Here is an 11,762-nt window from a genome sequence, read left to right on the forward strand (position 1 = left end):
CGCATAATATTAAAACTGTAAAGTATCAAAATGAGGAGCGATACACTGGATAACAGTCTTTTTGATTTATTCAGTATCGCTTTACATAAATAAATTATAATATTAAAAATAAAATCGTGACTATAATATAAATGATTGATCAGTAAGTAGTTGTTACAGAATGTACACGAAGCTATTCCTAGAATTCATCTTTCACCATAATGTTTTGTATAATATTACTGATGTTGTTAGCTTGACCTCTGAGATTGTTGTTGCGATTTATTACGATGTTCGTAGTTGACGAGCCTTTGTCCTACGAGATACTTGTCGTTCTTAATATGCTCGTACAGCTTTTTGAATTGGCGTATCTGAAAATAGATCACTACACAGACCAGATTCACTAAAAGCAGAAAAGGATATAAACGTCTGGCAATGAGGATCTGAGTTTGCAGATTGGTCACGAAAAGCGGAACTATTCCATAGGCCACGGCGTAAGGAACCGCAAGGGCAAGGCCAAAGCAACATATGACGGGAGCTGCCAATTCCTTGACGACAAATTTTAGATCCATTTCTCTTATGCCATCGTTGTACGCTCGTTCAATAGCGAGACGTATTCGCCAATCGGGCCCCATCATCGTCACAGCAGTAGCAATCTTCGTATACAATACGCCCAGAGCCCAATCTTGCCAGATGAACAGGATGGGATTTTGCTCCAACGGGACACGCAATGGTACTACCACCACTAATTCGAGAAGAAGACCAAATAAAAGCGGTATGACACCGACAAGCAATACGAATGCCACCGAGGCTTTCACGCCCAATATCGCCCAGTGTTTAATTCGATCTATAATGGCTCTGCGGCCACGAGGTAACCAGGAGAAGGCCAGCGCTAAGCCTCGTGCCGCGGCCCAACAGACGTACGTTCCACATGCTACTGTATATACTTCGTGTACTCTTCCGGAAAGGGGGCCTACAGTCTCACCACCATCTAAAAGTAAAATAATAAAAGCAATGTAATGAAAATCACCGAAAATATGTATATTTTCGCAATATCTTCTTTATACATTTGTTATAAAAAATTACTGTATAAGAAGGAATAATATCGGAAACGAATTTGTAAATGACTTACCGGAACCGGTCACTGCAGGTGGTAAAACAGGCGGCGATGGAGCAGGAGCCCCTACCATCCATAGCGCCATTACTCTACGTCCAAGCCATACGGGTAGCGTCATAGCGATTAAACTGGCGATCACGAGAGACACGCAAACGCAAAACAAAAGCCCGACCAATCGTGCGGGAAACCATCGTGGCCTGGTGTAAGGCTGAAATCCTGTAGGTCCCTCCCGCTGCAATAATGCTTGATGCGCAGCACCCAAATCCGGATGTTGTGGTTCTTCGATGACCGCTAATCCCGGATCGTCCGTCTGATCACGTAACAAGTACGACTGCAGATCCAGCATCCATGCTACTACGCGACACCACGCTCTCACTAGAGCCTTCAACCATGTACGTGTATGCGATTGTTCTAATAGTGCGGGAAGGATCACTTGTAGTAGAAGCAGTTCCAATGAAAGTTCACTGACCTATAATTTAAAGAATCATAAATTATGTATGTATATACACAGATTTAATTTATGCATATGCTCTGCATAAAAATAGCTGTTATAAAACAAAGATTAAGATGAAATAATATAATTGCTATGTTTTTATTACCTGAGCTTCGCTTTGTACGGTCACGGTGTAGGGCAAAAATCCTGGCCAAGCCCATCGCAGAATTTTTACAGGCAGCCACAACATGAGTAAAATCGCCGTGCCAAATATGATCGCGGACGCGACTAATCGCCGTACGTGTCGCAGGATGGGAAGATGTATCATCTCTTGTATAGGAGAGAAATCAGGATCGTTCAGATTTCGCAGGAACCAGAGAACTCCGGGTCGCAAAACTTCGCGTAAGAGAAGAATAAACGATGCAAAATAATATATGTAGACCATTCCCACCAGCCAATGAATGAACATAGACGTGCCGGGAGCGAGTCTAAATGAGGACTCTCGATCTCGAAGGGTGGCGTCGAACATCGCCAACGAACAAATATCCAACCACCAACCACAAACTAATGGAAGTACGCCAATCTCCACGACGGAGAGTAAAGAGACTTTGACGATAACATAGCAAAGCCCTAAAATTCGCTGGGAACGCTGAAAACCTAAGAGAGCAGCAAGAGTGTGGAGGACCACTAGACAAACTCCAATAACACAGTAACCGCATAATGTTGTCACCAAGCCTTCAAAGTGTGACGCCGCCGCGTGTTCTTGTAATCCTAAACCCGCTATAGTGAAATGACCGATATGATACGGGCAAAAAGCAAATACCTGCAAAAAAATATACATACATATATACATACATACATACATACATATATAAGTAAAAAAATTAAAAGAGAACACCATCTTTATGAAACAAATAAACTCACCATGATAAATAATGTATTTAGGGATACAACCCAGAAGACATGTTCGAGAAAGACGAGAGACCCGTCTAATCCTAAGAGACGTTCCCATGTTAATTCCTCAGCAGGTCTATCCCACTCCATAGGATTCCAATTGGCTTCCTCAGCTTCACCCTGTGCTTGTTCTCTCGGTGCTTCCCAAAGTACGTGCACACCACCTACAGCATTCATTTGTGCACCATCTGCACCAAGTTCGTCTCTGATTCTCTGGAGGTTGAGCTCTGGAAGAGGTGGTGCAGGAGGAATTGGTGCTTGTACATCTCTCAGATCTTCGGGTTCACCGATTCGTGGATTATTGGCTAAGTTTTCTGCCACTTCTGGATATGCAGGACGCTGATCTAAAACGATCCAATTTAAATAAAAAGAACTAGACAATGTGTTGTAGAAACAAATACAATCACTCTATTATGTTCTTGTCACTTTCAGAAATATGAAATATATTTATTGTGGAATACATATACCTTCGTTATGTAACTCGCCCTCTTGTGGAATAGGTGGATCAACAAAAGGAGGGACATTATTGTTTTCCTGAACTTCTTGCGGCATAGCACGTTGTTCTTGAGGTTGTTGTGGCTGTTGTGCGTTTGCTTGCGGCGGATTATCAACTGGGGGCAACTGTACATTGTCTCTCTCGAGCCAGTCAGGTCCACCCGCGTGTAAAATTTGTTCGCGTAACCATACTAAACCGATAAACGCAAATAAGGTGCAGGTAACTACAAAACAACCGTGAAATACATCTGATGAAATATTTTCAGTGGAGAGCATATCCATCGGTAACGACATTATCTGCAAACATAAAATCATCGAACAGCTTATAAATTTTTTCTTGTATTAGAAATATCAAGATTAATTTAGAGATATTTATTACTTACTCGAACTAAATCAAGCGGACCGCTGAAAAGAGCTCTATATGTGCGGCACGCTGTTAGAGGAACAATTCCTAGCCATGCAATTGCCACTAGTGTGTAATGTAACCAGTACTTGACAGCAGTGACAATACTTGAAAATAAACCACCTACGACATCTCTTAGCGGTAAACGGCGTGGCATGTCTGGACTATATATAGGTGTAAACGAAAAGCGGTAGCCACAAAGTTCGCAGTATTCTTTACGCGAGTAACGCATCCATTGAACCAGACATTCTTGATGTATCCATTTGATACTACCCGTGCAAATGCAAGGATGAAATAAAGGTCTATCTGCAAGGCCTTCGGACCGACAGACCCTGCAAATATCTGCACCCAACATGTCCTCCGTCATGTTTGGTATTAGAAGAAAAACACGTATCACAAAAAGGAAGTCAGAAGTGACCCTTTATCGCTGAAAACAAAATATGTAAGAGATAAATTCATATATTCTTGTGCAGATGATTGTATGTACCATAAGTGTAATATAAAGAGTATACAATTGTAATATTCTATCTTGCGATATTTCAAAAGAGGTTTAAATAAAATGAGGCATGACATTAACTAATTATTTATAAAACAAGCGTATTTTTCCCCATTTTTCAATGGAAATTTAAATTTGAAAAAGGATATTAAAAAACAAATGTATGTGGGGTAGTCATATTTGCACATGGAAAGAAAAATCAATTCAAAAGTCGAATTAGAACTTTGAGAGAAGTAATTTATTACAATGATATAACGTAAAACTTTAAATCATATCTGTATATAAGAATTCAGTAACAGCTATATTGCGTATTTACGATCTGCAATTTTAAGGTGAACAAAAGACAAACACTCTATGACATAACAATTGTTTAATGATGACACATCTAAAATTTTTATGTATATAGGAAACTATGTATAATCGTCAAGCGAATTAACAATTACAAATCATAACGGAATCCTCATTAGCAATTACAAATCATATCCGATATTACGAAGCTATTTTTTGTAAATTGTTGGGTCATGTGTCGTAGAAAAAATGTATGACTTACAAAATAGAGATCGCATTTATCCGACACGCATGTTAATCTTTCGGGCGAAGATTTCTGCTTGTCGTTAATAACGCAATGCGATACTCTCCATACTTACGTGTACTGGAATAAAAACACATCAAGTCGAAAATTATTATGCAAAATATCGAAAAATGTCTACCGCTACTTTCCAGTTCTTTCTATTTTACGTTCGACATGTCTCGAAACCTGCGAAATGCAAAAGTCCCTGAAAAGCAGTGCGGTCTTTTGAATACAGTAAGGTCCGAATTCATAGTCGTTTCTCAAATCTTAAGACTAGAGAATTTCTTAAATCTATCCTAATACGACCATTTCATTGGTTGAGCTATCTCATTCAACCAATGAAATGGTCGCATTAGGATAGATTTAAGAAATTCTCTAGTCTTAAGATTTGAGAAACGACTATGAATTCGGACCTAAATGCGCTAGAAATGTTTCGAAGCATCAAATCAGTTCGATTGACCAATCAGGACAAAGAGAATAAAATTTTCTTTATTCTGATTGGTTAATGCAAAACTTCGATACATTTTTAACGTTTTCCCACTACAGCTACTGATTGGTTTTAATAGAAAAATTTCTAAAATTCCTACTGGGATAACCAATCAGTGCGTTTAACAAATTTGTCGTTTCAACTCGGATATACGCAGTTTTAAGGAGTGGCAGAAGGTTTACCAGATACTACCAGACTGCATAATTCAGAAAAGCCTAATTTTTTGGAGCGAATTTGAGCTGTCATCGGGAAGACGTTTATTTTCTTCACAGATATATTTATACATATTTCAATTAAATAAGAAATTTGATTATTAGCATTGTTGTTACACATATTTTTATATTGAACATTTAAATAATTTCATCTATAAATTTTCAACTGAAAATTACCGGCAATGTCGAAAATTATGTTATGGCTTTTCTCAAATTACCTAATATCGTATTAAATTGTACAATATTTTATAATCTCACACTTAAAAGCACAGCCAGCAAGAGTAATTTGTGGAAACTTACAAATGTCTCTTATTCGATAAACCGATATTGTTCAAAGTGTAACATGAAAGTTCTCAATGTTGCTGAGAAACATGATGCTGCTAAAAGTATCGCTGCTTATTTATCACGCGGTACGAGCAGAAAGGTAAATAATTATCTATTACACAGTATGTCCTTTATAGAATATTTAATTATACTGTTTGTATATAATTTTTTATTTATCATTTAATTATATTTATTCATAAATGTATTAGATGAGAAATGTATCATTCAATGTTTCTGTTTCTTTATAGAGAGAAGGCTTATCTGTATATAACAAAATATTTGAGTTTAATGTACAACTATGGGGCCAAAACTGTCAAATGGTGATGACATCTGTATCTGGCCACTTATTAGGCTACGAATTCACAGGAGCGTATCGTAAATGGCAAGGCTGTCATCCACTGAGTTTATTTGATGCTCCAGTATCCAAACAGTGTTCGGAAGAAAATTACATAAAGATTAAAAAAACTTTGGAGCGAGAAATAAAATCTTGCAATGCATTAATTATTTGGACAGATTGTGATAGAGAAGGAGAAAATATAGGTTTTGAGATTATACAAGTCTGTCAAGCAGTCAAGCCAAATATCCGTGTATACAGGTAATTAGAAACATGTTTTTTCATATATTATTGATAGTTACAAGCTTATTACATTTTAGGGCAAAATTCTCAGAGATTACAAAACAGTCAATTGAAAGAGCTCTGTCAACTTTGGGGGAACCAGATAAGGCGACAAGCGATGCCGTAGACGTAAGAAGCGAATTAGATTTAAGAATTGGTACTGATTCTGTTAATTAAGATTATATTAATTGGATTCATAATGTGATTATAATCTCTACATATGAGTTTTTAACATGTTGATAGGTGCTGCATTCACGAGGTTTCAGACTTTAAGATTGCAGAAAGTGTTTCCCAATACTCTTGGAGATATGCTTATCAGTTATGGAAGCTGTCAATTTCCCACACTTGGATTTGTAGTTGAAAGATTTTTAGCCATTGATCGATTCAAGTCCGAGCCATACTGGAAGATAAAAGTGATAGATGATCACGATGAAATGGCAGTAGAATTCAGATGGGCTAGAGTAAGATTGTTTGAGAAGATGCCTTGTCAAATTTTTTTGGACATGTGTCTGGAGCGGCCGGAAGCTACAGTGGAAAAAGTAATGTGCAAACCAAAAAGTAAATGGAGGCCTCTACCCTTAGATACCATTGTAAGTAATTGTATTATTATATTGGAAGAGAAAAGTTTATCATTTTGTATCAGTGATATATCAGTTAAAAAATCATCACTTTACAGGAATTAGAGAAGCAGGGCTCTCGTAAATTACGCTTAAATGCAAAGGAGACAATGAGAATAGCAGAGAAATTGTATACTCAAGGTTTTATTAGTTACCCGCGCACTGAAACTAATATATTTCCAAAAGAATTAAATCTAATACCATTAGTAGAGCAACAAGTAAACCATGAGGCATGGGGGGACTTTGCACGAGGTTTATTGGAATCTGGGATAACTCCCAGACAAGGAAAGAAATCTGATCAAGCACATCCTCCTATTCATCCCACAAAATACACAGACAGTTTGCAAGGTTTGTCAAGATATTTCTTCTTCTATTCAATATTAAATCGATCGTGTTATTAATTGTATTAATTGTAACTTGACAGGAAACGAAGCAAGAGTCTACGAATTTATAGTTCGACATTTTCTAGCTTGTTTATCAAAAAACGCAGAAGGCCGTGAAACAATAGTAGAGATTGATATAGCGGGAGAAAAATTCACGACTAATGGCCTCGAAATCATAGCAAAAAATTATCTTGATGTGTACATATACGATAAATGGAACAATAAGCAGATTCACTCTTATGAGCAAAGACAAGTTTTCAGACCGACCAGCATAGACATGGTGGAAGAAAAAACTTCAGCGCCGAATTTGCTGACTGAAGCCGAATTGATCGCGCTGATGGACAAACACGGCATTGGCACAGATGCCACTCACGCTGAACACATCGACACTATTAAATCCAGGCAATACGTAGGCTTAACAGATAGTCAGCATTTCATGCCGGGCAAGTTGGGAATTGGTTTGGTCATGGGATATGACAATATGGGATTCCAAATGTCTAAACCGCATTTGCGTGCAAGTCTAGAAAAAGATTTAAAATTGTAAGGCGATTAACAACTCCGTGCATAAATAGACAATTCTTTCTTTTCTTTCTCGTACTTTAAAATGTGATACACAAAAAAATTTACTTTCATGATACACAATTATTATCGTAGGATTTGCGAGCGTCAAAAAGATCCGAATGAAGTGTTACAAAATCAAATCGACACATATCGCGAAGTGTTCAAAGTGGCAATGGAACGCGCTAATCTAATAGATGATGCTTTAGCACAGCATCTTGATGAGAGACCTACTCAAACTGAACAAATACAATTTCCTTCAGTCACAGATGTCGCTATTTTTAAATGTCCAAAATGTGGCTCGAATATGGTTTTGAAAGAAAGAAAGCAAGGCAAAGGAAAATATATTAGTTGTATGGGATATCCAACATGCCTCAATGTGATCTGGTTCCCAGAAGCTGTAAAAGATGTAGAGATTTTAAATGAAACATGTAATCAGGTAAATAAATAATATCTTCAATGGCAATATCTCGCATGAATATGTGTGTATAGTTTAGGAATAAATTAATACTTAATACATGATTCATATTTTCAGTGCACAGGAAATATTCACAAATTGAAATTTACATTAGTCAGAAATGTGCTACCTTTATATGGTACCTCATATACAACATGCATAGGCTGTGATAACGCATTCAATGAAATATTAAACATAAAGCAGGATTGTATCAGGCAAACTGAAAGAGCAAATATTGTTCATAACAATACAAGAAATACATCAAGCTTCACTTCTACATCTTCAAGTACATCTCAATATACGTCTCAACAACAACAGTCGGTTTCTAATAATATCAGATCTGTTCAAAGTAACAATATTGACTCAATCGGCACAAATAGGAGACAGGCACAAAATAGTTTTAATGTTTCTCAACCAAATAGGCCGAATACCATTCGTGAAAGTACGACAATATCAAATAATAGAGAAAATTCTACTTCTTGGATTAATACACATAATTTTAATAGTTTATCGGATCAATCTGCGTCCAGAAATGCTCGCAACATAGATAATAAAACTAGTGTATGGGGTAATATTGATAATAATGCAGAGATTATGTGCAACTGTCACGAGATAGCGATTCAATTAACAGTAAAAAAAGAAGGACCAAATAAAGGTAAGCAATAGCTATTTTGGAAGGCGTATAAATTTTTGTCGCGTAAATCGTTATAAATAATAATATTTTTGTAATTCCAGGACGTTTGTTTTACAAATGCGCTAAACCGCAAGGTAGCGGCTGCGATTTTTTCTTGTGGGCATCTGATAGCACTGAATCTCGAGATGATGTAGCGAGCCAACATTCGAATCGAGTATCTAATCTAGATAGAAACAATGTTAATGCTGGTCATTCTTCTCGCACTCCCGGTATCTCTAACAATGATTGGGGAAATTCATCGACGAACGATACGATTGTATGCCAGTGTAATCAGCCCGCTCGAAAGTAAGTAAATCCCTCCGCCGGAAAAAAATTCTATCGATTGGATTCAATTAATATCGATAATTAATAAAATGAATTTAAATTTGATAAGTTGAAATCTGAATTAATATCAATAAGAAATATTAGTTCTTTACTTTGCTAAAGATATTAATTTAATTATTAGATTAACGGTTCAAAAAGACGGCCCCAATAAGGGACGACAATTTTATGGATGTCCAAAAGGTATGAACTCCACTTGCAACTTTTTCAAGTGGGCAGACGAAAATGATGTCGATAATGGAAATACAGATTGGAATAATTTCACTACAAATAAAGGAAGGAATCAAACCCGTAGCAGAATCCCTCAAAAAGGTAGTGCTCCTAAAAAACCTAGACTCACTGGCGGTAAGAGAAAGTGCGGAAATTGTGGAATTGAAGGTAATGTATAGAGAATTTATCTTTTTATCAAATTTATTAGTTTTTTCGGAATAGTAATATTTTATTATAATCTTTCATTATATCTATTATTATACTTTAATCGTATATTACTTTTTTTACATAATTAATTATTTTTTATAGGACACACAAGAAATAGATGTCCAGAAAATATGTGACGTTAATGAGCGAATTTTTTTCAATATTGTATAAATATATTATAATTGTAAATAATGTACAAATAATAATGAGACTGAAGTTGTTACACGCATAAGAGTATAACAAAGCACTGTCAAACAGAGACATTTCTAAGACTTGATTTTCTTGAATTGATGGCTCTTATAAATATAAAGTTAAAAGATATAATTTGACTCTTTAAGTGAATACTTAAATTAATTGATGTTATTTTGTAGTCATTGTTCCTTGTTTTCTTAAGTGTCAGTAAAGTGCCAGTGCTTGAAACTAAGCGACAACTCTCCTATTATGAGAAAAATTATTTTTTAATCTCTCCAATTCTTCTCTTTGTAAATGAGCCTCGGCGGTTGTTTGCGTTAACTATAAAATGATATTCAGTGTTACATATATCATTTATCGTCGATATAGTCATTAGTATTTTTGCTATAATATTGATAAGGTTATTTTGTACAAAAATGAGTTTTTATTTTAGACATATCAGCTGTCTAACTTTTTAAGAAGCGTAATGTAAAAAAAGTTACCATATCTAATAGTACATCAAATTTTAGTTTTAACAAGTTGTTCTCTTCCTCCAATCGCCTCACTTCTTTTTTTAATTTTTCATTCTCTTTGAAAGTACCTCCCACTCTGCCTGATTCTAAAACAAAGTTTATTAGATTTTAAAACAACATTAATTTTTATACACAAAAAAATCAGCAAAAGATCAAATTTCTATAGAATAAAATTTATATAAATGATAAATTATTATTCACCTGGAATCCAAAGGCCAGCCTCAAAAACAGCTTCCTGGTCTCCAAGACGAAGACGTATAGGACCTACTTCAGGGCCGAGTTCTTTCTCTATTCTTTTAGGACTTAAGTTTTTGTTTGCTAAGAAAACTGATGCCTTTCTAGTCGGTGTTTTTTTGGGAGAAAATTTATTGGAGAATAAGGGCATGATGTATCACAAGTTTGTAAATTAAATAACATGAGTGAAAATTTATAAGACTAGCATTAAGAAGCAGAAAGGTTATATAATTGTTGAAAACAGTGTAGCTTTATAGAAATTTTACTTTGGTGAACACTACTCGCTATATTTCTTATGCATTAGGTATTATTTTACAATATTTTATAAGATGTTGATAAATATATCGATATACACTACATTTTAATCTACATAAATTTTTTTATGGAACATTGAACAAATACACGAAAAGTGTATCATGTTTAGCGTAACGTTGCCTAGACAACGCTTTTAAATTTAAAAGCATAGTATTCGATCGGTTAATCGATATTTATTAAAAGATCGATATATTTCTTTTGATGTTTTCGAATTCGATTAATCCCTATGTCAATATTTTTTTTACCTAATGTCACTATATTTTTATTCACTAGTCTTGTATATTTTATCGATTGGTTACCTTTATTCGTGGAATCTCGCGCTTTTGCCGCACGAGGTCGTCCAAAATCAATTCAAATTGACCCTTTTTTCCCGCCCAACCATCTTCGGTTTAGGAGTTTTCGAGTCGAACGATCGTGGTAATATCTTGAAAATCATTCTGCATTTCTTCTCAATTACTTACTATTTAAAAGCGAATCTTGCGTGCGCGTCGAAATAAAATCGAGAGTATTTTTGATACGAGGAGTGAAAACGTCGAATGTTTGTTGTAGCGTATGTATATTTCAATCATCATAACTTTCACATAAATTTCAACTTATAAACATATTGCAAATATATCGTCGATAGCTTGCGCTTAATGTAAATATAAAAAAATTTTATACATTAATATATAATTTATACTCTCAATTTATATCTTCAATGTAAATGTTTAAAAATTTTTTGTCTCGTGTTGCATTTGTAATTGTAAAAATGTGCGTTGAATGTATGATATACCATCATTTTAGTCTTATAATCGTCATATATTTCGTTTGTCAATTCATCGACAAGTTTCAAGATTAACAATTCAAATGATAATTTACAAATTCTTGTCTTCTTATCTCTCTTTACGTAAGTTTTTTACATTCATATATGTAAATTTATTATTTTATTTTATATTCATTCATATACACACATATATACATACATGCATGTGATGCGTG

General features: G+C 35.2%; 3 protein-coding genes across 4 annotated transcripts; 1 reads left to right on the forward strand and 2 right to left on the reverse strand.

Moving 5' to 3' along the window:
- Positions 1 to 50: 50 nt before the first annotated feature.
- On the reverse strand, positions 51 to 4,657 carry March6 (membrane-associated ring finger (C3HC4) 6). Of its 2 annotated transcripts, none has more exons than XM_083090158.1 (7): positions 4,522 to 4,657; positions 3,359 to 3,805; positions 2,948 to 3,272; positions 2,451 to 2,824; positions 1,693 to 2,349; positions 1,109 to 1,562; positions 51 to 967 (listed from the first exon to the last, which is right to left on the reverse strand). In XM_083090158.1, the coding sequence occupies exons 2-7, from the start codon at positions 3,743 to 3,745 to the stop codon at positions 228 to 230; spliced, it is 2,937 nt and encodes a 978-aa protein (XP_082946284.1). In that variant the 5' UTR covers positions 3,746 to 3,805; positions 4,522 to 4,657; the 3' UTR covers positions 51 to 227. The 2 variants fall into 2 exon arrangements, with proteins under 2 accessions (XP_082946284.1, XP_082946285.1); XM_083090159.1 differs by having other exon boundaries at positions 4,425 to 4,627.
- A 426-nt stretch (positions 4,658 to 5,083) lies between these two features.
- On the forward strand, positions 5,084 to 10,649 carry Top3alpha (topoisomerase 3-alpha). The gene is made up of 11 exons (XM_083091214.1): positions 5,084 to 5,568; positions 5,717 to 6,063; positions 6,123 to 6,241; positions 6,328 to 6,674; positions 6,761 to 7,049; positions 7,126 to 7,624; positions 7,739 to 8,081; positions 8,178 to 8,754; positions 8,835 to 9,078; positions 9,239 to 9,492; positions 9,634 to 10,649. The coding sequence occupies exons 1-11, from the start codon at positions 5,344 to 5,346 to the stop codon at positions 9,666 to 9,668; spliced, it is 3,279 nt and encodes a 1,092-aa protein (XP_082947340.1). The 5' UTR covers positions 5,084 to 5,343; the 3' UTR covers positions 9,669 to 10,649.
- On the reverse strand, positions 9,561 to 10,899 carry Cby (beta catenin antagonist chibby). The gene is made up of 3 exons (XM_083091215.1): positions 10,437 to 10,899; positions 10,206 to 10,321; positions 9,561 to 10,044 (listed from the first exon to the last, which is right to left on the reverse strand). The coding sequence occupies exons 1-3, from the start codon at positions 10,618 to 10,620 to the stop codon at positions 9,952 to 9,954; spliced, it is 393 nt and encodes a 130-aa protein (XP_082947341.1). The 5' UTR covers positions 10,621 to 10,899; the 3' UTR covers positions 9,561 to 9,951.
- Between the last annotated feature and the right edge of the window lie 863 nt (positions 10,900 to 11,762).

This window comes from Camponotus vicinus, unplaced genomic scaffold (genome assembly GCF_025532165.1).
Source record: "Camponotus vicinus isolate PSW18456_S1 unplaced genomic scaffold, iyCamVici1.0 SCAF_2, whole genome shotgun sequence".
Lineage (NCBI taxonomy): Eukaryota > Metazoa > Arthropoda > Insecta > Hymenoptera > Formicidae > Camponotus > Camponotus vicinus.